Source organism: Aotus nancymaae, unplaced genomic scaffold (genome assembly GCF_030222135.1).
Source record: "Aotus nancymaae isolate 86718 unplaced genomic scaffold, 86718_ANA_hifiasm-v0.15.2.pri h1tg000106l, whole genome shotgun sequence".
Taxonomy (NCBI): Eukaryota; Metazoa; Chordata; class Mammalia; order Primates; family Aotidae; genus Aotus; species Aotus nancymaae.
The window spans coordinates 3191872-3218489 of record NW_026988521.1 but is presented as its reverse complement, the minus strand read 5'-3'; the positions used below and the strand labels follow the sequence as shown (position 1 = coordinate 3218489).

Below are 26618 nucleotides of genomic sequence, written 5' to 3'. Positions count from 1 at the left end.
GGCTCCCAGGAGACGGGCAAAGATGATCCCCAGGTGTGCTCCGGTGGGGGAGTCCCCAAGATCTTTCTTCCAGGAGCACACGAGGGAGTCAGGCTACTCGTGGGGGCATGGGGGCATGGGGGCATGTCTGCTTGGCTACCTCCATCTCCATTGTGGCCAAACTCTTCTCACTCTGGCTGTGCCGACACACAATAAGGAAGGTGTATCGGGATGGGTGGGGGATGAGGAGCATCGTGGCTCACACTGCGGGGACCGTGGGGACAGGCGCCAAGGAGGCCAGCCTCGCAAGGGCACTTCTCTCGTGGTGGCAAGATGGAATTCGGCCTGGGACACACCCCCCCACCCGAGGGCATCCCAAACCGCCGGCCAGCACTCAGGCCCCTCCATCTGAGCCCCCTCCTCTGAGAGGCAGGGCACAGACCGGGCTGAGGGGCAGTGGAGATGGGGACAGGAGGGGGGCTCAGAGCAGGAAAACAGCTTGGAGAATCTTAGACGGACTTTGGCCTGATCTGGATAGACATTAGAGTCGCTTAGATATTCTTACTGTTTTCATCCAATTGTACGGGGGTATGTGTGTGCGTGTGTGTGTGTGCAGGTGTGTGCATGTGTGTGTGTGCAGGTGTGTGCATGTGTGTGTGTGCAGGTGTGTGCATGTGAGTGCATAAAAGCTAAGGTGTGTGTGCAGGTGTGTGTGTGCAGGCGTGTGCATGTGAGCGCATAAAAGCTAAGGTGTGTATGCAGGTGTGTGTGCAGGCGTGTGCAGGTGTGTGTGCAGGCGTGTGCATGTGAGCGCATAAAAGCTAAGGTGTGTGTGCAGGTGTGTGTGTGCAGGCGTGTGCATGTGAGCGCATAAAAGCTAAGGTATTCTGCAGGTGTGTGTGTGCAGGCGTGTGCATGTGAACACATAAAAGCTAAGGTGTTTGTGCAGGTGTGTGTGTGCAGGCATGTGCATGTGAGAGCATAAAAGCTAAGGTGTGTGTGCAGGCGTGTGTATGTGAGTGCATAAAAGCTAAGGCGTGCGTGCAGGTGTGTGTATGTGAGCGCATAAAAGCTAAGGCGTGTGTGCAGGTGTGTGTATGTGAGTGCATAAAAGCTAAGGTGTGTGTGCAGGCATGTGTATGTGAGCGCATAAAAGCTAAGGCGTATGTGCAGGCGTGTGTATGTGAATGCATAAAAGCTAAGGTGTGTGCGCAGGCATGTGTATATGAGCGCATAAAAGCTAAGGTGTGTGTGCAGGTGTGTGTGTATGTGAGCGCATAAAAGCTAAGGCGTGTGTGCAGGTGTGTGTATGTGAGTGCATAAAAGCTAAGGTGTGTGTGCAGGTGTGTATGTGAGTGCATAAAAGCTAAGGTGTGTGTGCAGGTGTGTGTGCAGGCGTGTGTATGTGAGCACATAAAAGCTTAGGTGTGTGCATGTGTGTGTGCAGGCGTGTGTATGTGAGTGCATAAAAGCTAAGGTGTGTGTGCAGGTCTGTGCCTGTGAGTGAATAAAAGCTAAGGTGTGTGTGCAGCTGTGTGCATGTGTGTGTGCAGGCACGTGCATGTGAGCGAATAAAAGCTAAAGTGTGTGTGCAAGTGGGTGCTTGTGTGTGCATGTATGCGTTCATGTGCGTGCTGTGTTCGTGTGTGAGCATGTGTGTGTGCTGTGTATCTTTGTGTGTGTGTTGTGTGCGTGTGGCTGCAGGGATGCATAAGGTGTGAGTGCTTTTTAGGATGGGAATCGAGATGCAAGTTTGGGGGTGGGGTTTGGGCCAATTAAATTGTGTTTGTGTGGATTTGGGTTTTCATGTTCTGTCCTCCCCTCCTGCGGTCTCACTGGGTCCCTCTGGCTGCTCCATGATGTTCAGTGATGGAAAAGGAGTGAGGAACCCGCTGGGTTGCTGCTGTACTGCGGTGGCCAGATTAGAAGGGAGATGGCGGTAACAGCGACATGCCCACCTGTGATTTCTGGGGCCCCTCTTTTCTCTTCGCTGGTTCAGGGACTCAAGTCCAGGCCAATTTGACTCAAAGTCCACGGGAGAAGAGAAAGGGGGGGTGGGGAGTGCCAAATTCCTTTATTTTGCCAATTGTTTCTAAGCCAATTTTTCTTTTTTTTTTTAGCCAATTGAATTTTTTGGTTGTTGGGTTTTTTTTAAAGCCAATTTCTGAGCTTTTCTGGAGTTTCTATAAAGCCAATTAGTTTTAAGAGGGCCATTGTGTGTAGGGGGAAGGGGTTAGTTTGATGTTTTGATTTTTTACTTGTGGGGATAATTTGATGGGGGCGTAGAGGAGGTTTAAAGCCAATCGATTTTGTACATTTTTAAAGATGTTGCTGTGTTTCCTCAGCCCGATGGAGGGGGCAGAGGAGAGTAGCCTGTTTTTGGGGAGACGGGGCATGGGGGCTGGGGTCAGGAGAAGCCCCAGGGGGAAGTGGAACCGAGAGATTTTAGTGATAGAACCTGATGGAAACGTCCGTGGTCAGGAGGAAGGTGGTGGTGCTGGGCTGCAGACTCGTGGCAGGCAGTTTTTCTCACTTCTGATTGCTGGACATCTCTGGGGGGGCGTCCCCGTGGGCGGGGTCTTGGGTGGACAGAGCGGTCAGGGGACGGTGACGCTTGGCCTCCTTGAACAGCTCGAGCTCCTTGGTGAGCACGCGACCCCGGCGGTTGCGCAGGAGGGCAGGCAGGGTCCTGCGCAGGCGTTGGGTGGACTGCTTCCAGGCGTCATACTGGAAGATCTTGCCCACGGGGTATCTGGGGAAGTTGTCCTGGGAGGGGAAGGGGCTGGTCAGCAGGTGCCCCTCTAAGCTCCTCCGCCTGAGCCGCCCGCCTGATCTGACAGCCCACCCCTCACCCCTGAGACTGCATTGGCTAACGTCCAGGGGCAGGGGGACGGGAGGGGCCAGCCACGCAGCAAGCAAAGAAGTCACGGGTCCTTGTCCCCGCCTAAGAGGTCCCAGCGGCCACAGGAAACACCAGGAGCCCAAAGCCCTGTTTCTCTGTCTTTAGGGAGAGAGGAAGGGGCCCAGAACCCTCACCGGAAGCACGGTCGGAGAGGTCGACACGTCCCTCTCGGACTTGGCGGGGGTGGCACAGTAGGTCTCCAGGAGGGCCAGGTCGCAGCTGCGGAAGCAGCACTCCTCGACGATGCCACGGCTGCGACGGCTCACACGGCTTGCGGGCCTGCCTGGAAGTCCACAGCACAGAGAGAGGGCATTAGCACCGCACTGTCCTGCCCCACAGGGCCCCACTGTCCCGGGAGGGCTGGAGGAGGAGAAAACAGCCCTGCCCCCAGGCCACCCTTCGGGTCAGGGGAGGGAAGCCAGAGCTGGCAGGCAGAGGTGTCCCAGAAAGAAGAGAGGTGGGAGGGAGGTGAGCGGGATCCAGACCAGCCCCTGGCCTCTGCTGCCTCCTTCCTCAGATGAACACTGGGCACAAGCTCTCGGTCCCATGGCCAGACGGACCCCACTGGGACCAAAGGCCCACACTGGCAGTGGTTAGGGAAAGGTGTGAGGTGTGAGCCCAGTTCAGGGGACCCCACAGGAGGGGACTGCTGTCCCTGAGCTTGGACTCTGGCTTGGCACCACCCAGGAGGCTGGAGGGGCCCACACCACCCCTGCAGCTGCTGAGACAGGGAGACAAGGGCAGGAGAGAAGAAGACGGGAGGAGAGGAGTGAGGAGGCGCGATGGAACCACTCCCTTCTTTCCTCCCGTCTTCCCCCTCTCCCCCACAGCAAGGCTCAGCTAGCTGGAAGGGGTGAATTGCTGGGGCTCCACCTTGGGGTGCCAAAGGGCAGGTGCCATCAGCCGGAGGAGGGAGCAGGAGCCCCATCACGGGGTCCCCCAAGTGGGGGCTCGGCCCTCCCCTCCTCTCAGGAAAGCCTGGTGCAGGGAAGCTTCTCCCTGGGCAAGAACCGGCTGGCACCAGGCCCTGCAGTGCCACTTCCTACCCCTAAATGGGGCAGGAGAGAGAGGGGGCACAGGAGAGGCCAGGGCGGGCGGGGGCTTCCAAGGTCAAGCAGCAGAAACACTTTTCAGAGAAAAGTTTTGAAGTACATTTGCATCCTGTGAGCCCATTTCACAGAGTGGGTAAGTAGAGGTGGTGAAGATGCCACTCCGGGTGAATGTAAGGTGGGATAAGCCGTGCGGCCCCAGCCAGTGAGGCGCTGTCCCCCCCCACCCCATCAGGCATGCCCAGGCACCATGCCTGCCTCTGCATCCACCCAGCCCCCCTCTGAGGGTGGGGTCTCAAGGACAGCAAGCTGTGCACCCACCTGCCAGCCCCCAGGCTGGAAGACCAAGAGAGAAACAGGAGGAAAGGCCGAAGTGTCTTGCCGTCAGCAGGCGGGCACCCCCCCACGGTGCATGCACACCCAGCACACGTTGCATGCACAGTCAGGAGGCGCATGCATGCTCAGCCCTGCCACCTGCCAGCTGCACTTGCTTTATTGGGTTTAATTCTTTAAGTCACTTTATTTTAATTCTGATCACTCATTGAACACACGTCCCTTGTCAAAACATCCAAAAGGTGCAGGAATAAAGGCAGGCTCTTCCTCCAGAGCCTGAAGCCCTGCCCTAGCGGCGCGGTGCCTTGGCAGCCGGAGCCTCGTGGCTCCCATCAGGAATTCTGATGCCAAAGGTGACCCCCGTGAGTGCCCCCTCTGGCCCACCCTTCACAGGAGCATGTGATGGGAAAGTCAGAGGGTGCGGGCATCCTGCGACACGTCAGGCGCTCGGAAATTCGGCTGGAAGGTCAAAGTCTCACGGCAAGGGGGCTGGGCGCTGACCTTGGAGCGTGCTCTCCTTGGCTTGAGGCTAGGGGCCTGAGCACGTTTGAGGAAGCCCCTCCACCACTTACTGAAGTAGAAGCCGCGGTCCCCACAGACGAACTGGAGGGTGTCCACCAGCTCCCCGCCACACAAGGTCTCCCTGGGGCGGTAAGCAGCAATGCAGCACGAGGCGAAGGCCAAGAAGGTGAGAAGCACCAGCATCGACTTCCCCATTGGGAATCCCATCGGTACCTGCGGGCGGGAGAGAAGCCGCGTGAGCAGGCAGCCGGGGCCAAGCCCCAGGCCAGAGGTGCCCCTCCCGAACTAGGGGTGCTCAGTCAACCTAGAAATTCAATTGAACATTTAAAGCATGGATTTCCTAGAAACATTATTTTTATTACAAAAGTAACACACAGGCCATGATGCCGAGGTGAGGGCACAGGCCACGTGGAGGGCGGTGCGTCTGGAAGCGCACGGAAAGGCCGCCTTGCTTTGATTTGCAAGAAGCACTAGTAACTTGACGCACGGGGTGACCATCTCCATGGTCATTATTGCAGGAGTTCAGCGGCATCCACAGCTGTAGGAGCCAAGTTGAACCCCCGACCTGGCCTCTGTGCTATGACACCACGGAGGCAGGGCCAGACAGGGGCACATCACCACTTCCCAGGCCTCAGCCCCAGCCCCTACAGAGCCTGTGACTCCAGGAGGACCAGTCCATTTCCTCCCCACCACCCCCAGCTGAACAGGGGTGTCCAGGAGGACCATCCCCGTCAATGCAGCAGGCCCCGCCCCCTCCCCTGGCTTTTCCACCTTTCCAGTCTGCAGCTGAGCCAGGCCTGGGTCAAGGACTCCAATGCTTAGCACTGCCCCGCCACCCATGCTCCTTGGGGTCTTGTTTTCCCAGACACCCAGTTCTCAAACTCCAGTCTGCCTGAGGTACCCCAAACACACATGCAAGCCCAGAGCCTCCCTTCCAGACCTCAAGTCGAAGCACTGAGGCCAGGGACCTCCAGAAAATCTCCCCATTTGTGCTACCAAACTCTCCTGGCGGGAGCTGGAGAGACCAGCTCAGACCACCTGGGACATCAGATCCCAGGATCCCCGACTGCAATCTGGAAGGAGAGGCCAATCTTCAGACACACCCCCTCCACAGGCTGCAGGGCCGCAGGGGTAAACCAACTCGGAGTGGGAGGCCGGGGTCACTGCAGCAAGCCGCTCCTGCCCCTGCGTTCGGTGCAGCCCCCCGGGCGGCAGCCCCAGCCTTCCCTCCACAGACCCAGGAAACTTTTTGATGCAATAAATTGTGGGACCAAAGCACCGCTTTGTGTGGCCTCTCTATAGAGCAGTGGGCGGCCCCGCCGAGGATCTGAAAGCCTCCTCGGTCATCTCCTTGACTGGGCCCCAGCCAGTCCCCTCGCCGCCCCCTCTGCCACCCCCTTCCAAATTCCAAGAGCACACCCCACCAGCTGGCCACGCGAGCCCTCGCCGCGATTCCGGAGCCAACCCCACCACTCTGAACCTGGAGGTCTGGCTCAGGGTGCGGGCTCAGAAAAGCGGGACGGGGACGGGAAGTGCGCGGAGATGCGGGGCAGGTGAGGACCCAGGAAAAGCCCCGAGCTGGGCGGGGAGGGGGCCAAAGGGAAGGAAGGAAACGGAAGGAGCAGGTGAGGAAGCAGAGACCAGGTAGGGGCAGGGGCAGAGGCAGAGAGAGGAGGGGTGGTGCTGTTGGAGAGGCAGCAGGCGGGCGGGCGGGCGGCTGCAGGGCCCGAGGCCCAGACGTGGGCCGTGCCCCCTGCTGCCCTGCCTCAGGCTGGAGTGGGATGGCAGCGGGGGTCCTCACTCCACAGCCCTGGTTACCTACAGCTCAGCAGGAGGCTCGCTGGGGCTGGAGGAGGAGAAGGAAGAGAAGGAGGAGGAGGCTGGAAGTCTCTCTCACAGGAGAAGCCAATGTCCAGTCTGCAGGCTGGTCAGTGCCTCGGCTTTTATCCCCGAGCCGGGCTCCGCCCAGCCCGGGCTCCACCCTACCCCCCACCCCTCTCCCTGCTGACCACTCCCCCGCGGCTTTGCTCCCGCCCCCTCCCTCTTCCCAGCCAGTCTCTTCTCTCCTGCACCCCGCAGCCCCGAGCTCTGGACCATCCCTTCGCAAAGTGCCACGGGCTCCCCATCCTGCACCCCCAGCCTCGCTCTGCACGGGGAGGGGGGGTCTTCCCACCTCCTTGTATGGAAACTTCCACGCTGCCCACTGGGCAGGAGCCTCTCTGTGGGTTAAGTCTGCCCTTCTTGGCCTCAGACCAGCAACCCCTCTCCCCCTCTCCCGGGACTCCCTTTTGGGAACGTTGCGGACAGAGCAAGAGGGGGTGTGGGGGGAGATATCGCGAATGTGGCGTCTCCTGCCAGCTCGGCCCCTCTCCATCCCGGCCCCGCCCACCCCGTCTTCCTCTCGCGGTCTTGCTGGCACCGCGTCAACATACCAGGGTGGGCTTCTGCGGCTCCGCGCCCCTCCTCATTACCCAGCACCCCAGAGGGAGGCCAGGGCCCGCCAGGCACGAATCACACATGTTCAGCTGCACCCCCGACACCCACAGACTGACCAGGAAGTGGCCCTTGCAGACAGCGCACACCTCCCTGGGCCCTTCCCGACGCCTCCACCCCACCCCCAGTCCCGCCAGCAGGGTGAGCGCAGGGAACTCCGTGCAGGGAATGGACCCGCAGCTGCCTGTCCTCCTCCTCCTCCTCCCTCCCCAACCCCGGGCTCAGCCGCCCCACCGAACCCCGCAGGCCCGGGCCGCGAGCAGACAGAGGAAGGGCCAGGCGTCCGGCACAGCCCGCGCCTCCCCGGCCCCAGCCCCGGCCCGCACGCCGCTTACCTGGAAGCCGGCGACAATGCCGCCCACCTCCCTGCTGCGTGTCGCAAACCGAACAGCGGGCGTTGGCCCTCCTGCCGGACACTCCTCTGCCAGCGCCGCTCTGGCCGAGTCGCGGAGGCCGAATGTGCGACGGGGCAGAGCGGGGGGATGGCTTTTTTTGGGGGGGAGGAATTCGTCTGATCGTCTAGGGAGGACGGGCAGTCTTCGGGCTGGGGCGGGCCAGATGTTGTACTTTTAGGGGGGGAAAAGGTATCGGGAAATGAGGTCAGCTGTTGTATCAAGGATAGAGGGGGGCAGAGATAGTGGGAGAGACAGAGTGAACGTGAAAGGGGGGGGGCCGAAGAGAGGGCGAGAGGGAGAGAGGACAGCGAGAGGCGGGCAGGCTCACAGCGGGAGAAAACAGCACCGAGAGAAACAGAAAGCGTGTAATTAATCCACTTTGGTTCTGCGAAGGCGAGAGGGCGGGCGTGAGCGGGGGAGGGAGTCTGAGGCTGGGAGCTGGGGGGGACGGGAGGGAGCGAAGGGAAGGTTGCGGGAGAAAGAGCGGGGCCGGGGCCAGATGCCAAGAGGGGCGCGGGGAGCACAGAGAAGCTAAGGGAAGGGCGCCACGTCTAGGGGCCGGGGGCGGAGGTGACTGCGGGGCGGAGTGGAGGCTGCACCCGGGCCGTGGGCACCCAGCTCGGTTTGGGGCGACGGAGCCCTCAGCCGTCGCAAGCCCGGGCCTCGGGGGGGGGACAGGCGGTGGCGGCGCCGGGGCCGCTCGGGACGCAGCGTAGAAGGGGAGCGGCCCGAGGCTGCGCGCCGGGGGGAGGGCTGGGGGGGAGCGCGGGGGGTGACAACGCCGGCGGCCTGCGAGCCGGACTGCCTGCGGGGGGAACCGCCTCCTCGGGCGAAGCGGGGATGGGGGGTTGAGGTAGATAAAGAGGAGGCGGCGGGGAATCCGCAGGCCCGGCGGAGCGCGACCCCGCGGACGGCGCCCGGGACGGGAGTCAGCAGCGAGGCAGCGGGCGACGTCGACGCGGGGCCGCCTGCCCGGTGGAGGCGCTGGTGGGCCGAGCGCGGGGCGGGCGTGGGCCGGGAGGCGGGGGCGGCCGGAAGGGGGGGCCGGTCCGACCGGGCCTCACTCAGCTCCGCCGGAGAGCAGGCGAACTGCGGGCGCCCACGCCCGGCTCTTATAGTCGCGCCAGCCCGCGGCCCAGCGCCCGCGCGAGCCCTGCTGGCCTTGCGCCCGCGCCAATGGGCGCCCGCGGAGCCCTCGCCCCGCCTCTGGCCCGCCCTCGCAACCCGAGCCAAGCGCGGGGCGGGGGGGGGGGTGTGGGCTGGGGGCCCTGGGGCCCCCCGGGGGGGCGGCGGTCGCGGGGGCGGGGGGGAAGCTGGGTGGGGGGCAGGGAGCCGCCGAGCACGAAGGCCATGCTGAATGCCCGTTCTAGAGAATTCGGGGGCCCTATCTCGGGTTTCTAGGGTGCCCGGGTGGCCTGTGCTCGTGAGCTGGGGTCTCCGGGCAGGCAGGGGCCGGCCGGCTCCCAGCGCCCCGCCAGGAGACTACACCGCGGGTGCGCCGCGTCTGACTGCAGAGGCAGGTGGTTAGGGGCTGGGTCGGGGGTCCCTGCTGGTTGCTGCCGCGGAGGGAGCCCTTGTGCTCGGGCGGAGCGCGCATCCGCCACCTGCCCCAGCAGGAGGAGCCGGCCACGCGGCGCCTAAAGCCTCAGCCAGATCCCGAGCGCCCCCCGGTGCCGCGCAGGAGCCCCGGAGCCCCGGCCAGGTGCGGGACACGGGGAAGGCCAACTGGCCTGGGCCGAATCTGGGCCAGGTTCGGAGCCCGCCGAGGCTGCGAGGCTGCGGCCGCCAGAGGAGAGAGATCAGGGCGGGAAACACAGCTCAAATCCTACCTGCATGGCCGAGCTCACCGGGTTGCGTCTAAGCAGCTGGCCTCTGGGGCCCACCCAAAATATCCGGATAATGGTTACCCCGTCCTCAGAGCGTTGGACTGGCACAGACGCGAGTTCAGTCTCGGGGGCCACCGCGATAATTTGGGGGTCTGGGGAGACCATCTCCTGGAGAGTTTGGACGATGTAAGAAAGCACTGCGATTTTTACCAAGTCAAAACCACGCACCAAATCCCGCACCCCGCCGCCTAAGCCTGGCCAAGGGGAAGGGGGCCGCCAGCGGAAACTCGCGCCCCCCAGCCCCCATCGCCCCCCTCGCTCCGCCATCAATCACTTCGCCCGCGTTCCGCGCGCGCCTCCCGGCGGAGTCCTAGGCCCGCGGGCTACAGGCACTTTGCCGCCCGGCGGGGAGCGCCTCTCCTCCGCGTCCCCAGCCCCAGCGCCCTGCCCGCCCCACTTTGGGCCCCTCCAGCCGCTTTCCCCGCAAGTGTAATCTTTGCAATGAGCAAACAAAAGTGGTGCGGATTTCGGGGCGCCCAGCCGGAGCGAGCGGGCCGCCAAGCCTCAAGTCCGCAGCCGGGTTCCGCGCCCCGTGCCGGCCTCCCAGGCGGCAGCCCGAGAGAGCGCCAGCCCCGGCGGGACAGCAGCGGATGAGGGCGGGAGCCAGGCAGGGGCGCAGAGGCGGCGGGGACCAGCGCGGCGGGGAGCTCACCGCGAAGCTGGAGGCTGCGTCCGCGGGCGCACCAGGAGCCCAGGCAGCGAGCGATCGAACGCTCCGTGGCGGGCGGTGGACGCTGCTGAAGGTGAGCGAGACCCCGGGGCCAGTCCTCGGTGTCTGGGAGCAACGCCCAGTCCGTTGGAAGACCAGGAGACAATGCCCAAATTTGGGGGAGACTGGGGGCAATGCCCGGTCGCTTTCCTGGACACGGGGAAGCCCTGCCCAGGTCCTAGGGGCGCGCGGCCGACCCACGTGTGTTTGGGGAACACGAGAGAAATTTCCCAAGTCCGAGTTGCTCTGGGGACTTGGTAGGAGACAGGCCCGAAACCAGTGGCCGCTGTGCGCGGGGTTGGGGAAGCTGTGGTGGGCGGCCGGCGAGCCGGGAACAATGCCCAAATTTTGGGAAACGCAAATCTGCCTTGCGGGCTTAGCGAATGGGTGTCCTGGAGGAGGGGAACCCGGGACTCCGCTAATTTGAGACCCGTGATTAATGACTAAACCTGAGACTCCAAAAAATAGATGACAGGTCTGGGGGATGAGGGAAATTGCTCCATGCGATTGGGAGCATAGAGAGAGGGGTCTGAAATAAGGACCAGCTAGCTTGGGGGACCCACGAAATCCCAGACCGATTTGTGAGGAGGGAGTAGTTAAAGAAAATTCTCCATATGCAATTGGTAGGGGTTGCCTGAGAAGCACATTGCCTGAAATTGGCAGATGAAAGCAAGGGACACATTTTGGGGATCCAAACACATTCTTGGTGTGTTAGGGGGAAGCTGAGATTAATTTTCACGTGTTAAGAATACAAGTTAGTGGCCTGGACGCTTGCAGCATCCGGGTGAAAATAACCTTCATAATTACTGTGGCTTCAGGGAAAGGTTTTAATATCCTTCAGAGACGGAGGAAGCACTGTCTAAATTTTGGGGGAAGCTGGAGTGTAATCAGCATTCTTTTTCTATGTTAATTTTTAAACGATTTCCATAGTTTGTTTTTGGTAAACAAGAAAAATACTGTACGTTTTCCTGGACAGTGTCTGCATTTGGGGAAGCCCAGTGAAATACGTTCAAGCTTTTGGGACCCATGGAAATTACCCAGTGGAGATTTGGTATCTAAATTTCCGGGAACCGGGTTAGTAGTTAGGAACAATCTTTAATGTGCTTTGGGGGGTCCATTGAACATTTTCTAAATTTGGGGGACCCAGGGCAGGCACCATAAAGTCAGGAGACTCATAAATCAGTGTTCAAAAAAAAAAAAAAAAAAAAGCAAAAAAGAAACAAAACAAAAAACCTCAATTGTTTTGTGAAGGAAAAAAATCTCGATTTGTTTTGGAAGGCTGGGAGACAATACCTCAATTTGGGGGCTCCAGGAAAATTGTTTTTGAATCTAAAGATCTAGAGAAGTTGCTCAGAGTCCTTGGAGACTTGGGGGGTCGATATGTACATTTTAGAGAAAGGGGATTCAGAGTTTCTAGGCATTAGGACTTAGGAATTTTCAGATTTTGTGATAGACAGGGAGGGTGTAGTGTATTTGAAGGAAATATTGCTTAACTTTGAGATGACTCAGTGGGTTGTTTGGAGCTCAAGAAACCAGTGCCTTCCTGTGATCCAAGGGCAACGCTGAATGTTTCTGGAGGGCCAAGTGTGGGGCACCAGGAAAAGGGTCCAGGGTGATCCTGGCCCTGTGGTTTCCGACCAGTGCCTGAATTTTAGAAAACCGAGATTCTCGTCATGAAGCTCCTGGGACCCAGAGAACTGTTTAATAGTCAACATGTTGTGATGCAGAGAAAATGCTCAGTGTTAGGGAACTGAGGCCGTTAGCAACGCCAGGCGTAACACAAATAAAAAAAGCCTCTGCCCAAGGAAGGGGTCCTTTTATGCTTGATGTAGCCCAGCGGGAGCCAGGAGACTCCCCTGTGTGATCTGGGGGGACCTGGAGAATCCGGGGTCACACTTGAGCACCTCCTGGTAACTGCCCAGTGTGCTCCAGGGACCTGGGTGGCAATGTCTACATCTTAAGGGACCTGATTCACGGCCAGGAACCGTGTAGAGCACAGACGTTAACGCTCCAAAGCTCTGTGACTCGCCCATTCTCAATAGGTTTTGGGATCATTGAGGAAAGCTCTCCATTTCATGAAACTCAGGCAATCAGAGCGCAGGTCATCTGTGATTCAGAAAAGGATTCAGTGGGCTCTGGGTGTAATGCCTGGATTTAGGGGAAAGCATGTGGAGCAATTTTTATACTCTGAGGGTTCTGGCCTTCCAACCCTGCTCAGTGGCATGGGAGACTTGGGATTCAACGTGTAAAATTTAGGGAACCCAGGTCAGTGTGAATAGATTTGCGGAACTCGGAAGCAGCAAATGTCCCACGCTGAGGTGAACGGGAAGGGGGATGCGGAATGGGGTGGAAATGTGGGGGAAACAGTAAGCTTAGGAGACCTGGAGTTAATATTCAGAATTATGGGGGGAAGTTCCACTCGTTTGGGAACAATGCGTAAGCGTGGAAAAGGCACTGTCCACATTCTGGGGAACCAGGCAAATTGGTCGGCATGAGCGCCACGGACCAAGGGTTTCCTCTTTAAAATTAGGGAGCCCGGGTTGCTGGTCTGTAAATCTGTGGGATCAGGAGGCGGTCTATGAAACTGTCCAGAGCCTGGAAGAAAGCAACTCTGGGGCCACAGGCCGCAAAGTGTCGTCTGGAAAAGCCAGCCGGGCTGATGTGTTTTGACGTCCCCGGAAATTAATGTCCAAGAAAATTCTTGTGACCTGTGGAAATGCTGAATATATCTGGAAGACCTGGGAAGCAATGCTTAAATTTAGAGGATCCCAGAAAAAGTAAAATGCCCCAGTTCGGGGGAAGCAGGGAAGCTGTTCCGTGGACCGGGACCCCGAGGATCAAGGGCTAATTGTTGAGCTCAAGCTTCCCGGGCGGCGGAAGGAAGGCGCGGCCGGGGATCCACCCTTGCTGGGGCGCGCGGAGCACTGGCGCCCTCCCCGGGGAACGCGAGCGCGGGCGGCGCGGGCAGGTAGCGCGGAACGCCCTGGCGCGCACGGCCGGCTGAAATTCTGCTTTTAATTCTTCTAGGCTTTTTCTTTCTTTTTCTTTTTTTCTTTGCCTTCTCCACACGGAGAGCGCCTTTGTGGCGGCAGCCCGAGCCTAGCGGGCGTCTGGGTGGAAAGGAGAAACCCAGGAGCCGCGAGGGAGGCCAGGACACTGCTCTCTGGGCGCTCCTGGGACTCCCAGCTCACCGCTCGGTCCCCGCCGGGGAGGTCCGCAGGCTCCCCCTCGCCGCTGCGCCCCACGCGCCTCCGAGCTGCGAGCCTAGGCGAAGCCGCGGCCGAGCCGCCACCGGGGGCAGGCGAGTCCCCGGCTTGGCTTGGGGGCCCGGAGCACCCCCGGCGGCCACCCCCGGACCGCCCTGGAGCTTTGCGCGCAGCGTTCGGGCCTTCGCCAGCACCAAACAAGGGTGAACGCAGTTTTGTTTGGGTAAAACAGAAGAGGAGAGGAAGTGGGGCAGAAAAGGAGAAACACGCGGGGAAGAATGGGGTGCAGGGCTGCACGCCACGCCGCGGGGGTGCCAGGGGTCTCTTTTCGTTTCTCCAAGCAAATTTTCAGGAAAAGCCTGTCTACCCAGGCTGGGGAAAGTCCACTTTCTTAAAGGCAAATATTAAACCCGCATGCAGGCGCCCAGCGGCCCTGTCGGCAGGAACAAGGTCACCCCTTGCCGTTGGGCAATGTCAGGCCTTGGGGCAGTGGCTGGGGGGTGGCTGCCAGAGAGGGGGCGCCGCTGGGGACCAGCAGAATGGTGGGGGAGTCCTGGGCAAGTACAGCGGAGCATTGCATGTCCCCACTGTCACCCCACAGAAGGACTCCGCTAGAAGGGAGACATCTCAACGCCAGACACTGGGGAGGCGGAAGTTAATGGCCTTGGACAGTGTGGGGACGTGGGCAGGGTCAGGTACCTCTTTCACATGAGCTTGGCAAGACAGGGAGAGCCCCCCACCCCACCATGAAAAACAGCCCGTTTTCCACCCAGAGCACAAGGCACGTGGGAACATCCCCCTTCAAATTCCAGTCTGCGTCCATCACCCCCGTGTCCCATTCCAAGAACATCTGGCCCAGCTTCCCCCACCCCCCCCGCCCCCCTTCCCACCAGCCTTCGCAGCCCCCCGCTCCCCATCTCTCTGGCCTCTCAGGCTTTGCCCATCGCAGGGGAGCCTCCAGTAGAGATTCCCGGGCGTGTTGATGTTTCCCTCTCCAGGGTGAATTTGGAGGTGAGGAGCCTTTGAAAAATGCCTGTCTGTGAACCCCGCCTCTGGGAGAGCAGTCTAGGTCACCAAGGCTCTCTGTCACGGACAAACCCAGCGCTCCCAAGGCCAGCTTGGGGCTCCCCACCTCTTCCCCTCCAGGCCTGCTTCCCAGGCTGGGGACAGGTGGGGCACTGGGGGAGGGTCCCAGTTCTGAGTTGTGGGCTCTCTTCCTCTTTGGGGGTGCCGGGGGACAATTAACCAGTGACCCATTTGGGGCTCCCTTCCCTTTGTTCTGTCTGCCCCCAAGGAGCCACCACTCAGGCTTGGACTTTCTGAGGTAGGAAGAAGGCTGAGGTCACCTTGAGGTGCCCACAGCAGAGTTTGGTGGCCCTGTAGAGAGAGAGGGACAGGTGGGGGAGTGTGGGGGGGCCTGCATGCTTCCCCTCCCCCGTGGGGCTGCCTGCTGAGTGCTCTCCTTATTTAGTCAAAAGTTTGACCACGGCAGGCTGGAGGCTGGGGCAGATCCAGGTCACCCTGGGGCTCAAAAAGCACACTGCCTGCGCCTGGCCAAGACCAGCATCCAGTTCTTCCCCAAGGCCTGCTCCTCCCCTCTTGCTTCCTGTCCCCCAAGGTAGGAAGGGTCCTGCCAGCAGTCCAAGGGTGTTCCGAGGGGGCCGGGGTCTCCTCCCGCCCAGAGCGTGGCCAGCAGGAAGCCCCAGTCAGCACCCTTCTGGACCCTGACCCACTGCCTCGCCAGGACAGTGCTGTCTCCTCTCTGCTGGCGAACCCAAGTTCCACAGAGAATGAACATCCCCTCGAGGACTCAGGCTCACCCCTCGGAGCCTGGCCTGTGACGCCCGGCATCCCCTCACCAGCCGGCTCTGCAGTGGGCCTTTCTCATTCCCTGTCCTCCCGGCTCTGAGCTAACCACTTCCCTGTCCCTGGGACGAAGCCCAGCATTTTACACACCCAGCTCCTTTCTCCAAGGGTCCCCAGAGCGCCCTTCCCTCACCCCTGCAGGGCGTCGCAGATGAGGAGCTGACTTGCCCTGGCCCCCCTCGCTGGGGAGGGATGCACTCACGCCACGCCACGCGGCCTCCGCCCGGCAGCCTGAAAAGTCAGGGACTGAGGACCCGAACTGGAACCCTTCACACCAGACGGCACAGACCACCGAAGGCTGATCAGTCCACCCGAAGCCGAAGTATGCAGGGGATATGGGTCCAGGTTGGGGTGCTGGGGAGAGGGTCCCGGGGGAGGGTCAGCCGGTGCACATCCAGAGGACTGAGACGCCGTCACTCTGGTACTATTTTATCGAGTGTCCGAGCGAGCTAAAGACACCTTTGAAAGAACACTCCTGGCTTCCATCTGGGATGCGCAAACCAGCCTGAAGGGTTCTGCTGGGGCCCTCCCTGCAGGCCCTGAGAGCGGCCCCTGTCATGGGGCAGGTGCGGGGACTCCGAGCCATATGCCCTCACCTCCAATGCTGTCACCCCAGTGCCTGACCGGTGCACTACAGAGCTCCCTCCGGCTGAGGCGAGGCCACGGCTGGGCCTTTCTGGCCGCCACCCCCCGCACACACAGGAAGCCCTGTGGGCTCCTGACCACGGTGGGACCCTGCCCCGCAGCCCCGCAGGGCCCTTTGCTGCGCTCAGAAGGCCTGTCATCATCGCCTCAATTCTGAACAGCCAGGAGGCCTGAGACTGTCACCCACTTTGACAAACAGGGACAAACACAGAAAGGCCAAGCCATGGGTGCGAGGCCCCACAGCCAGCAGCCGGGGGCAGAGAGAACCTGGGGACCTCACAGCCCCAGGCAGAGCCCAGCTTTCCTTGGGTTTCCAGATTCTTCCAAATGATACATTTTCCCTTTTTCCTCTTCTACCCACTCTCTGCCCCCCTACCTTTTCCTCTTGGGCTGCCTGCCCCCTCCCTACCCTCTCCCCTTCTCTGCCCTTCTTCCTCTCTGCCCACACCTGGTCTGTCCCCTAGGGAGAAGCACCTGGAACTCCGGATGGAAGCTGTGTGACTCTGAACCCTCCCCCAGCCTCTCTGAGCCGCAGCTGCTTCTGAAAGAGGGAGGTCCCAGTTCGAAGCCTCCTGCAGAGCCTGCGGCCTTCTCTGCCACGCCTCAGGGTGCCTGAGACACTCACCTCTCTGGGGTTGGGACTGGGGCTGACTGCCAGCCTCAGTTCTGGCAGTGCTGGGGTCGTCTGGGCCACCCACAGGCCGCAGCAGCTCACCTCAGGACTGGACTCTGGCCGTTCTGGCCTGCTCAGGCTCAGGCTGTGGGGCAGGCTGGGCACGGGCTGGGCACGGGCTGGGCTGCCAGCGGTTCAGAGCCCCGGGGCTGAGGGCTGGAATCCACTTCCTCCCGCACGAGCTCCGTGGCAACTCTTCCGCCCTGGGGAAAGCAGAAGGATGTTCGTGAGATGATCTCTTTTCAAAGCAAAGCCCCCCTTACGCACCAAGCCAGAGCCTGTCCCATCCCCCTCCCCTGGCTGCCCGCGGGTCACCTGGTCAGGACTGGGGCAGCAGCTCCCCTCCAGCCCCTCCCCTGCCCACAGCTCCCTTTTTCAGAGTACAAGGGAGGGAGGAAGAGGTGAGAAGTTTGCCTAGGAAAACCTTCCCCGTGCTGATGGAGGGGCCGGAGACCTTTCTGTTGGACAAGCTGCCCCCTTCCTGGGCCAGGGTGGGCTTCTGCCTGGCGCTGGGGGTGGAGGGCTACACACGAAGGACCCGCCCTGAGGGGCCACAGCCCGGAGTACGAAGGCCTCCTCCTCCACCCCCAAACACTCCCACCTTGGAAGGAGACAAGGAGGGGGCCTCGTGCAAAATCCGCAGGACAGGGCCAGCCAGGGAGGGGGCGGCGGAGCTTCCTGGGGAAAGGAGCTCCCTCCCCACAAACACTACCCCAGGTGGATTGAGGAGTCTGGGTCCAGGGTGCAGGAGAGAAAAACTTCATGCATGAATGAGCATTCCCAGGGAAACTGCCGTGGTCCCGGGGCCCCTCTGTGTGCGGGGGAGGCTGGGAGGGCGCCGTCAGGAGGGGAAGCCCCGTGGAGGGCACTGCGGCCCCTTCCCTGCCTTCCTCCTCAGTCTCCTGGCCACCTTCTTGCTGGTGGCCAGGGCATAGGGAGGCGGGAGAGGGAAGCTTTGCTCTTTCAGCAGTGTGTGTGTATATATACATATAAATAAAATACCTGTGCCAGATTCCCGGCCCCTGGTTCCTCTGCAGTCTCCTGTTTGTCTCTGGGAATGGGGTGGGGGTGCAGCGGGAGGAAACTTTGCTCACAGAAAAACCCTTCCTTCACACTTGCGAAAACAGCTGTGTGCTCCTGCTGGGAAGAGCCTCCGACCCTCCTCCCCACCCCTCCCGTTTCACTTGGTGAATTAGTAAAGGAGACCTGGTTTCCTTGCCCTATAGAAGAACCCCCTCCCCAGTGGCCTTACCAGCTCCCTGCAAAGTCGAGGCTACTCTCAGGAAGCTTGGCCGGACCTCCCAGCAGCAGAGGCTCCCCCTCCTTCAGAAACCAGGGTCCTGGCAGCGGCCCCATGCTCCCGGCCCACCCACGCCCCAACACTCAACGCAGCTTTCCTCCCACACTCAAGGGATGGCAGCCCAGTCACCGCGGCTCCTGGACAGTGGTAAAAAGGGCCGGGAGTCACTGGTGCCCAAGGCTCTCTGCCGAAGCTGCTGGGACAGAGCTCCGCTGGCCTGGCCAATATTAGCAGTTGCCACCAAAGCAGGGGGTTTGGCATGCAGACCCTCCAGCCTGGTTGACATGGAGGAGGAGGAGGGGCAAGGCCGAGGCTGGAGAGATGAAGGGCACTTCTAGAGCAAGCATGTGACTGTGGACCCTAGAGACGGGGTAGCCTCACCTCCGCCGAGCACGGCACCTGCTCAAATGCCAACGGAAATGATGGAGTAGGCCCTCACCTCCTCATCCCCTCCTCTCCTTTCCCTGAGCCCCTCCAAATTTGGGGAGCTTTGTGCCAACTTGGTAGTGCTGGGCAGCTGGCTGTGGGACTTTCCAACACCAGGACATGGTGCATTAGGGGATGGAGGTTTGGCCCACCCCTGACCTGGCAGAAAGGCACCCGTGGCTGTGGGCATAAGCCAGAAGCTCCCTGCCAGCTGGGAGCTGGGGGCTATGGGTGGTGGGGAGTGGGTGTAGCTTTACTTAGCGTGACACTTGCAGTTACTTGGAACATTCCAGTTACCCTGGAATGTTGGTGGGTGTGGCACTAGTAAAATGGGGGGATGAGGGGGAAAAACTCAGGGGTTCAAGAACGAGCAGAAAAATGGGAGTGTAGGTGCTCCCAGTAGAGCTATGTACTGCGTGGCCACGCCCTTCCATCTTCCAAGGGCTCAGCTGCGGGTTTCCCGCTCCATGGGTCAATCTGCTCTGCCCTGGTACATGCCGTGTGTGGCACTAAGCTCTGATGGCACTGCTGCAGGTGACACTTGCAGGCTTCCCTGGGTAGGGTGACTGGACAGGTTCATGGCCCTTCCAGTTAAAGCGTAGACTCCAAGCTGGCAGCAGCTGGGTGAGGGTTCACATAGAAGCACCCACCAGGTTGGACTAAATCACACTGCTCATTTCTGACCTCTCTGCAAGCCTGCGGGAAGACCAGGCACAAAACCAGCCTGAGGAAGAGGCAAAGATGTGTGCTTCCCAAGCCCCACCCTCCCAGCGCCCCTGCACCCCAGCCGCTTCTTTGTGCTCAGCACACTAGCCCGTGTGGGACTGAACTGTCCCCTCTCCCTTTTTCTTTCAAGCCCTCATCTTAAATCCTTTCATTAGCGGGAGGAATAGGACATCTCGTGGGGATAGCAAGGATTACAGCAGGGAAGAGCATTAGCCGCGAAAAAGATTCACATCTGGTGTGTGTCGCGGGGGTGTCTCAAATAAGATGTAGAAGTCCCAGATCCACGCCTCCTCCCCCGGGAGGAGGGCAAGTGGGATGTTTCACTCGACTTTTGGGTGGGGAGGTCCAGAGCACTGAACGGGATCACAGTCTTTGCAGGTAAAGCACAGACTCAGAGCTGGCAGCAGCTCAGGGGGCGTTCGGAGAGATTCACCCTCTGGATTAGGCCAAGCCTCACTGGGGATTTGACACCCCTTCCTCAAGCCTGCAGAAGAGCAGGAGCACAACAAAGACTCGGGGAAGGAACAAGCAAAGATGCAAGGCGTGGGCAGAGAGCAGCCCTGGCTCCTGCCGGCTCTAGCTACGGCTTAGGGACCTTGCCACAGGTGCTGGGCTCAGCGTCTGCTGAAAGATGCCAAAATACTGCCAAGAGCGACTGCCAGAGCTCTCTGGGGACACTTGTCTGGGACTTTCGAAGCTGCAGATGGACCTGGAGAGAGTGAAGGGCTGACCCCAAGCCAGATGAAGTGATGCCAGGGAGGCCCCCCAGGTGGAGGGTCCCCAGGCTGAGGAGGCGGCAGTGAAGGGGCTGAAGTGGGAGCAGCCCACAGGTCAAACTCCTGGAGCCCGGAGCCTCCCGGGCCCAAAATGGCGTCTCGCATCCAAACTGTGCCCTGTACTGGAATGCCGTCCCCGGGCTGCGCGCAGAGGAGCTCGCTCCAGGCCTGATTTCATCGGGATCCTGGTTTCCTCCCATCAGGCTCCTGGAACCCAGGGTCTGTATGCAGGAGAAGGAGAGCAGGGAGATGGGGTCAGGACAGGAAGGGCCCCCAGGGAGCAGCTAAGCCATGGTGCCACCGAGGCAGGACCAGAGGCATTGGGGGTCGGCGAGTTAGGGTGTGAGGGACGTGACCCCACAGCACTATGCTCCACGGATTTTCCCTGCAGGGGTGCGGGGGACACATGCCTTATGAAGACAGGTGAGAGGGACCACAACATGGCCAAAAACTGGGGTGCAGGCGTGAGGGACACAACATAGCAAAACCTCCCTGCGCCACTGCCTTTTAGGCCTGGGAGAGGGTCAGCCCACCTTAGGGACCTGTTGGATCCTTGTTGATGAGTGAGGGTCTTGGAAATACCCAGAAATCTGCTACACCAAGCTTTGGCCATTTACCTTCTTAAGTGGCCTTATGCTGACACCTGGCGGTCATTTCTAGAATTACAGCGGCATAACCCAAAGGTCTCGGGCGCTGCAAGTGGGGGCACTCGGGGAGGGGGACTCTGGGGACTAAGTTAGGACACCTCCCACTGAGGCGTGGTCCCTCTGCACTGTGATGGGGGCTCACGGGTTCTACACCTTTGTGCTTGGATCCGGGGCTCTTATCTGCTTCTGTCCGGGCGTTACAGACCTGGCAGGGGCGCGGAGGGAATTCCTCCCTTTGGGGGTCTCCTACCCCGGGGGGCTGCGGCCTGGGGAGCATCTGAAAGCTTAGGGCCTGAGCCTCACCGTGAGCCTGGGACGACTTTCTGAAGCAACTGTTTTGTTCTAAGAGAGGAAACTATTACATTTGCATGAAAATAAACTCAGCTCTAAGACTGAGAGGCCCGGGGCAGAACGCCGGGACCCCAGTTCATTCAGAGGCAGCGGTCCCAGGACGAACCCAGATGGGCTGAATTTCCTTCTTAACTCGCCTCGCAGCCCCACCCCGCTCCACCTGGAAAGCGGAGAGTTACTAATTTGGCCCGAGCCTGACACCTGGTGGCCATTTGTGAGAGTTGCAGTCACAGCTTCAGAAAGCCTCTTGCTTTCCATTAAATCGATATTGCCAATTGATAGCTACAGGGTCGCTTTACCAAACCTTGGGAATTGAGAGAAAAGGAGAAAGTAACCCACAACCCTGTCCTGAAAACACCAGACTGTGGCTCCAGAGACCTGCACCCTCAGGCACTGGAGGGCCAGGTTGCCTCTGCTGGGGGCAGCCTGGATGGAAGTGAGGCCTTTCTCAAAGGCTACAGGGCCGCAGCCAGAGGGGCTAGCAGGGAGGGGCCCGCTCTGTGCCACTCACACATCTGTGCTTGGAGGACGGACGGGCAGGAGGGGCCTGGGGGCTCACCTAGTTCACAGCCCCCCTCTGCCAACGACTTGGGCAAACCAGCTCATGTCCCCTCTCCCTTCCAACCTCACGACTATAGCGGATGGGTCTGGGTGGCCACCTCTGGCAAAAATCAATGTTAATAAACATTCAGTTGTATCCGCCCACGGACGCAAAGTGATATTTGCCCCCGCCTCCCTACCCACGGGTACTGAAACCTTTTTAGGGGTCATATGGAAACTGCCTAGCTGCTTAGCAACTCTGCAGGAGGCCTGAGCAGCCTGGGAGAGCTCTGCAAAGACTCCTCCACCTACTCCAGTAAAACTTGCTGCCTGGGAGGCCTTGGGGGCTTTTGGAGCCTGTGGCCCATGGGGAAAAGGGCGGCTCCAGGGGCACAGATTTCAGCCCTGGGCCGGATCTGCGTCCTTGGCAGTGGGGACCCAGTGTGGACCCATCCTCAAGGCTGCAGTGCTGTCAAGGCGGGAGACACCTCCTCCAGGAAGCCTCCCCTGCCCCACTCCCTGCTAATGTCTGCCTCCTCTGTTCGGAGCTCAGACGGTGCAGCTGCAGCGGACACTTCTCCCTGCCCCCGGCTTCCTTGGATGCTGAGCTGGGGGTTGAAAGAGCTCAAAGACCCCTTCCCTGTGACGAGCCTCAGGGCCACGGATTGCACCTGGGTGTTCAGGCATCCCAGAGCCCCTCCTGCTTGTTTTACTTCAAGATGTGCGGAGACCTCTGTACCCCAGCGCCGGGCTCCTCCCTTCCAGGTCCCTTCCGCATGCCCTGGGCACGCCGGGTAGCCAGGGGCACGGCCACTTCCCACGGAGGACACGTCAGCTTCCCCTCCCCTGTAGCGTCCAGACCTGAACCACACCCATGGGGCTGGCCCCACGAGATGAAGGCCCAGGCGCAGAAAGCAGCTCGTGGGGAGACTGAGGCCAGAGGTGCAGCTGCCTGATGGCCTGCTGCTCACAGACACCACCCAGCAGCCGAGGCAGGCAGGGTCTCCTTTGGTTCCCTTCTGATGGATGAGGAAACCAGGGCCCAGCGATGCTAAGTGACTTTCCCAAGGCCCAGCGACTAGCAGAAGAGCAGGGACTTCAGCCCCGCCCTGGCCCAGGTGGACACTCACTGCCCCTTGGACGCTGAGGGCCTGAGGCTTCTTGGCACCCACAGATCACAGCCTATTGCAGACCTCAAGGCCACAACTACCCCTTCTTTATTGCCAGGGCCAGCCCATGCCCAGGCAGGGGGAAGGACCCCGGAGTGACCTCTGTATGGGTCTCTGGTGAGGGCAGCATGGGCAGTGCTGGGCTGGGTCTGCACCCCTGGGAGCAGGAGCCCAGTGTGGACTCATGCTCAAGGCTGCAATGCTGACAGGGGCCCGGGACACCTCCTCCAGGAAGCCTCCCAGCCTGCTGGCTCCTGCCTCCTCTGTTCTGAGCTCTGGTGGTGCAGCTGGAGCTGGGGTGGGGTGCCCCAGTTCTCACCCTCTCCCCCAGTTCTCAGGCAACTCTTCCCCTGCCTGGAGCCCAGTCTCCTGCTCCCTCCTTCCTCACAGCTGGGCCCTGGGCCTGCCCCCAGTGGCAAGGGAAGAAGGCCCCCTTCCACTCACCCCTGCCCCTAAACCCTCTCCGTGCACCTTGGAGGTCAGGGCTAAGAGGGCCCCATGGAGAAACAAGCAGCCACCGCCAGAGTTGGGGTTTGGGTGCCTCAGTGCCTCCCCATGGGATCCCCAGGATCTCCTTCCGGCCCCGGCTCCCCTACCCACTGAGCCACCTGTGTGTAACGGGCCCATGTCAGGGCCCCTGAGCCCTGGAGAGGGTCAGGGGATGCTCAAGGCCCCTCCAAAGCTGGACAGCAGCGGGCCTGGATGTGGGCAGGGGCAGGTGGTGGCCCCGTGAAGGCCGGGCTGGGGTGGGACCCAGCTTTGACGTGAAGGTGGACTTTGAAGACAGAATAGTGCACTTTGAGTCCCAGCGTGAGCAGCCACAAGCTGGCAGGGCCGCGGGGGGCTCTGGCTCTGTTTTCCAAAAACACAGATGGGCCGGGAAGGGGGTCAGAGAGAGGCCTGGGTGGAATGTGGGGCCGCAGAGCCCCTGAGGGTCTGATGACTCAGCAGCCTATGCCACACAGAGCCTTGTGAGGGTGGGCTCCCCAAAGCCCACAGGCCTGCGGACCCCCAGGGCAGAGCGGCCTCCAGGCTGGTTCCATCCCTGGCAAGTGGAGGGCTCGTTCTGGCTCTGCCCCCAGCAGCCCTGCGACACTGTCCAGGGGTCACAGCCACCTGGGTCTAGACATTCTCAGCCTCCCTGGGTGAGGAGAGCCTGGCAGGTCCCACAAACTTACCCTCGGCCTGAGGGACCCTGACTCTGATTCGCCCATGGGCACCCTGAGATCCCTGTCACCCTGTCTTAGAGAGTGGGGACTGTGGGTTGACCTTTGGCTACGGCCCCACGCCATTTTCTAGGGGCAGCCTCAGGGATGCTGGGAGGCCTGGAGGCTGCCTCAGCGGTCCCTGGGGTCAGGGACAGGGTCTCCCACCAGCAGCAGATGGGCAGGAAGTGGGGAGTCCGAGCGAGGTGGGGTGGGGCCTGGGGCCACCTGGGTGCAGGGGAGTGAGCTGAGGACGCAGAGGAGCGGGCGAGAGGTCGGCGGGGAGCTTGGCGTCAGCACAGCCGTGAGAGGGACGATGGGGAGGCCGCCTCCAGCCGGCCCCACTTTCGAAGGAATCTGCCTTGCTGTTCCTGAGGCCGAGGCCAGAAACAACAGTGGGAGGAAGGGCGGAGGGTGCGGAGGCGGCACCCCAGCGTGTCATCTCCGCGTTCCCAGACCCGGTCTACCGTCTACCCCTGCCCCCAAACATTCTTTCCAGAGTGGACCTCCCTCTCCTTGAGGCGCTGGCGGAGGGGGCCGTGGGAACGCGCTGACCCCGGGCCGCCCGGACCCCAGCTCCAGGCCATCTTCTGCCCCAGGTCCCAGCCCCTGAAGCCCCTTCCTCACATGGGAACCAGGACTTGACCTTCCTTCCGGCTTGAGTGGCTGAGGGACGGACCTGCCTTCCCCACTGCCGCTGGCCTCCAGCCTCAGTAGCCCCCAGGGGCCCTGGGGACCCTCAGCAAAGGCCACAGCCGGGTCCACTTCCAGCCACAGCTGGCCGAGCTGTGACTAGGACGGGACAGTCTCCCTGGAGTCTTCTCACCCCGGCGCTCTGTGACTCTAGGGGTCTGCAGGTGGGGCTCGGAGTCTAGCCAGAGGCTTTCTCAGAATATTAGTGACTCAGGACATGTGTCCGGGGCCTCAGAGAAACCCAGGTCAGTGAGAGGCTGGCCTGGGCTTGACTTGGGGGCCGAGACTGGACCTGAGCAGGCCAGGGGCCTCTACGGACACCCCTCAGCATCGTCAGAGGACTCATTCCCACGCTCTTCAGAGTCCTGGCTGGTCAGACGGGCAGGGCCCCCTACAGCCCCCACAGCCCCCAGGAGTGCCCAGCAGGGGCGGGGCACAGCTGCTCACAACCTGGGCAGTGCCAGATCCTGGAGCCGCAGCCCGAGTGCATCAAAAGTGAGGCTCTGGTGCCATCTGCTGGTCGTACCTGTGAATGGTGGCTCCTGGCCACATTGCTGTGCTGGCCAGGCCCTCGAGCAGGCCCCCAACATCCCCCTCCCCTCACAGCCTGGCTGGAGACAGACACCAGCCAGCATTCGGGCTAGCTTTCCCAGAAACTCAGGCTTAAGAACCACCTGCCCTGGCCTCGCTTTCTTCCCCGGGGGCCGGATCCCTGCTGGGCACCAGGCCCCGGAGGGTGGGGGTTACCCTCAGCATCCCTTCATCCACTCTCATCACCCCAGGGTCTGCTTAGGCCTGGAGACAGAGAGGACAGTAAATATTTGCTGCCGACAGGCAGGAGAAGGCAAACACTGTCCCAACGCCAGGTGAAGGTGCCAATTATCCATGCCGGGGGCAGACGCAATCCAGGAAGCCAGCCTGGAGGCAGCCACACCTCCGTGGGGCCTGGGTGGGTGAGGAAATGTGCCACGTGCTTGGCTCTGGGGTATAAGAGCTTCCTCCCTGTGCAGCACACGTGAAGGCAGGACGCTCAGACAGAAGACTGCATGCAGGCTGCCCTCGCTCCTCCAGGCATGGGCAGAGGCTTCAAGGGGGGCCAGCAGGTTTGGGGGGCCTTGGGGGGCAGCTGCCTTGTGACTGGGCAGCAGTTAGATGGACCCAACGCCAGCGTGAGGGGTGGAGCTGGAGGCAGCTGAGTGCCCCTGCCAGCCCCGTGCGCATGTGGAGCCCAGGTTCCAAGGCCAGGCAGATCTCTGGACACTGGAGGTGTCTGTCCTGTAGCTTCCCAGAAGGGGCGGAACACAGGCGTGGCCAAGCTCCGTGGGCCTGGCTCACATAGGGTGACCTGGGAGCTCTGGAAGCATCCACACTCCCCGGCCAGGGCGTCTGGGGGCCGGTGCCCAAGGTGGTGCCCGACAGGAGACTGGGTCTGATGCTGCCCCTGCACCTGGGTCACCTTGACAGCGCTTCTCACTGGGGCTGGGGGGATAGAGGGACTGTTCCTTGTCCTGGCTCTGGCCTCCCGTGTCCATCTTTTCCAGGACACAGTGGTGGGGGGTCAAGGGGCTTAGAAGCCAGGGCTGGGGGCCAGAGTCCCGGGTCTCAGCAAGGTGAGAGCTGGCCCCAGCTCTGGCCCGGGGCAGCTGAGGGCACCATGAGCCATGGCCGAGTCTTTTGGGTGGCAGCCTTGCCCTCCCCTGAGGCCTCGGGCCAGGGGTCCCCCAGGACAGAGTCACAGAAGATTTGGCCCTTAGAGGACACTCCACAGCCCTCAGCACCAGCCAGCACCAGCTGCCCTGTAAGTCCCGGAAGGCTGGGACAGCCCCAGGGGTCCCTGGACACCACTCTCCACAGCTCCCCACAGAGCGCTGACCCCCCGGCCAGGCTTAAGAAACACCTGTCCTGGTCTCACTCTGCCCATCACTCCCCACGGCCTTGTTGGCCATCAGGGGCGGCCAGGGCAGCAGCTTGTCCAATGGCCGCCTGGAGGGCAGCCTCCCAGCGGGCCCACCGCAGCCCCTGGAGAGCTCACATACCTCGGCTCCAGCAGAGCGCCCCGTCTCTACCCGTGCGAGTGGGGCCAACCAGGTGTTCCCATGGACGACTGCCACTGATCCCAGCCACCAC

General features: G+C 61.2%; 1 protein-coding gene across 8 annotated transcripts; it reads right to left on the bottom strand.

The window, feature by feature from the left end:
- Positions 1-535: 535 nt before the first annotated feature.
- IGF2 (insulin like growth factor 2) lies at positions 536-26618 on the bottom strand. 8 transcript variants are annotated; one of them, XM_012456190.3, is made up of 5 exons: positions 26528-26618; positions 16701-16861; positions 4836-4998; positions 3016-3164; positions 536-2745 (listed from the first exon to the last, which is right to left on the bottom strand). In XM_012456190.3, exons 3-5 carry the CDS (start codon positions 4990-4992, stop codon positions 2509-2511), a joined length of 543 nt encoding a protein of 180 aa, XP_012311613.1. In that variant the 5' UTR covers positions 4993-4998; positions 16701-16861; positions 26528-26618; the 3' UTR covers positions 536-2508. The 8 variants fall into 8 exon arrangements, with proteins under 8 accessions (XP_012311613.1, XP_012311612.1, XP_012311610.1 ...); XM_012456189.3 differs by lacking the exon at positions 26528-26618 and adding an exon at positions 17661-17869; XM_012456187.2 differs by lacking the exons at positions 16701-16861; positions 26528-26618 and adding an exon at positions 16611-16673.